This window comes from Octopus bimaculoides, chromosome 10, assembly GCF_046866305.1.
Source record: "Octopus bimaculoides isolate indiv1 chromosome 10, ASM4686630v1, whole genome shotgun sequence".
Taxonomy (NCBI): domain Eukaryota; kingdom Metazoa; phylum Mollusca; class Cephalopoda; order Octopoda; family Octopodidae; genus Octopus; species Octopus bimaculoides.
In genome coordinates, this window is record NC_142937.1 from 13501303 (window position 1) to 13503500 (window position 2198).

At 33.4% G+C, this 2198-nt stretch overlaps 1 protein-coding gene across 1 annotated transcript in view; it reads right to left on the reverse strand.

Moving 5' to 3' along the window:
* Window positions 1-277: 277 nt before the first annotated feature.
* The window catches only part of LOC106869226 (adrenocorticotropic hormone receptor), a 274346-nt gene continuing 272425 nt past the window's right edge, over window positions 278-2198 (reverse strand). Inside the window, exon 3 of the mRNA XM_089358382.1 lies at window positions 278-2198. This exon is cut by the window's right edge and continues 9 nt beyond it. Within this exon, the coding sequence (XP_089214508.1) occupies window positions 1068-2198 (1131 nt within the window). The 3' untranslated portion in view covers window positions 278-1067.

Consider the following 2198-nt stretch of genomic DNA (forward strand, 5'->3'; position numbering starts at 1 on the left):
AAAATACAACAACAGAGAGAAATAAATACTTTTTTTCTTTGTTTTTAAACTTGTTTGAATAAAAAATATGAATAATGCCAAATTCAATGGTCACAAATACGTAATGAAAGCTCCAACTCAACAACAATAATAACAACAATAACAGCAATATTGTGTGTAATACATAGCAACAATATCTACAGCGTGAACCACAAAATTTGTAGAAAACTTATTTCGGTCACTTGACCCAGTAGTTATAGAACTGTTTTTCAATTCAGTTCGTTATATAAATTTTAGATTTACTCTTTGTAGAAATTTATTTACATAAAATATACATAACTATACACAACATCCACTTACAATTTTATGCAAATTTTAGCTTCACTATAATCTTTAGTTAAGCTTCAGGCTATTTCACTTATTAGTATCCTCGACTGAAACTCAGATCTAGTATCAAATATAAAATGTATTGTCTTGAATTACAGTGCAAATTGAAATAAATGGTTCGGAAATTTTATGGTTATTTTCCATATGGAAGATTTCCAGTATCTTCCAGAATTCTTTTCATTACTGTCTAATTTTCACAGTAACATCTCATTCTATCAGGCAATTTGCAAGCATTTAAAATTGTGCTGCGAGCCAGTTGTGGTTTGCCAGACAATCATTACTGTAAAATCTTACATCTGCCCAGAATTCACCATAGAATATACCGGGATTGTTTATATAAAATACAGATTATTTTTCGTTCAACGAAGATATATCTGCCGCCGGACACTGTATATGATGTTTGTAAAATTTATTTTAATTTTAATTGAAGTTAGTTTCATCCAATTTTATACCTTTCTTCTTGAAGATTTCATCTAATTTAGGATTCTTCTCAGTTATAAATCGCTCGGATTATATTCGGATGATTTCAATTTTAGTAGTTATTTTTTCACGTCCTTGTATTCTGTTCGAATACGAAGGCAGTGAATACAATAAGCTACATGCTGAACATAAACCTTTACTGTCAGAAAATAAGGTTTCATGGATTGAATTCGAATTATATTAAATATGACTATAAAGCCCTTTAATGAAGATGATATTAATCAAACACCGGTTTCTGTGGCATTGTCTACGATTACAGTACCTGATGTCGTTGACTTTCGGTCCATCATGGAAATATGATGCATGCCAGGTTTTCGCTTTTTACATTTGCACATACGTAATAGGCGACGATAGCTATTTTGCATGTCAGGCATACGTATCGCGTAAATGAGCGGATCAAATATAGAGTTCAGTGCAATTAGATTATATAGATAATACTGAGCTTTTTGTGATATCTGGTAGTAATTTATCATATCTGGTAAGTTTGTAGCACTAACGATAGTCATAGTCAACTCCATTAAACAGTACGGCAACCAACAGATTATGTAGGATAGCAGTATAATGATTGTGGTAACGAGACCTTTGTTGTTACGGCGTATATTTGGTGCATGACGAGTTTGCAGTTGAGGATACTTATAAATAGTTATGAATACTTGGCTATAAAGGAAAACCATTTCAAAGAGGCACAAAATGACAACAGCGAATAAAACGAAGTTTGGTTCAAACATAGTACACTTAATCGTGTCACAATAATTCAAAAATTTCTGATTCCTGCAGTTCTTGTACAAAGGTGTGAAAGGTAAAAGAAAATCGGAGAAACCACACAATGAACCAAGCACCCACACTCCAGCAATTAATATTCCAACATGACGTCTGTCCATTAAATAAGAATGCTTCAGTGGAATATTAATAGCAATGTAATGATCAAGAGCCATTGCTGCTAAGTTCAGCAAGTTGGTCAACTGTCCACTGATCATTAACGCCTCAACAACGGCATAGATACAAATTGATTTACCTTCATCTTCACCTTCTACTGGAAACATGAAGTTATTGTTGTTGGTGAGAGATGCAGTCAAAAAGCAGAGACTGATAAATAGATCTGACATGAGCAGGCTAGTAACCAATTGCTTATTGGCCGTGAATGTACCTTTGAATTGCATTATTGCAAACAAAGAAACAGCATTGGCAATGATAGCAACAATACAAAGAATAATAGCTATCAAACGATCAATCCTCATAGAACCATTTCCGCGGAAATCAATATCTGGAATGGTGATGTTCGGAAAGTCAGTTTCGTTCCCAAAAGTGTATTCGTAGAAAGATATGTCGAATGGGAGGTCTTCCATATCTTC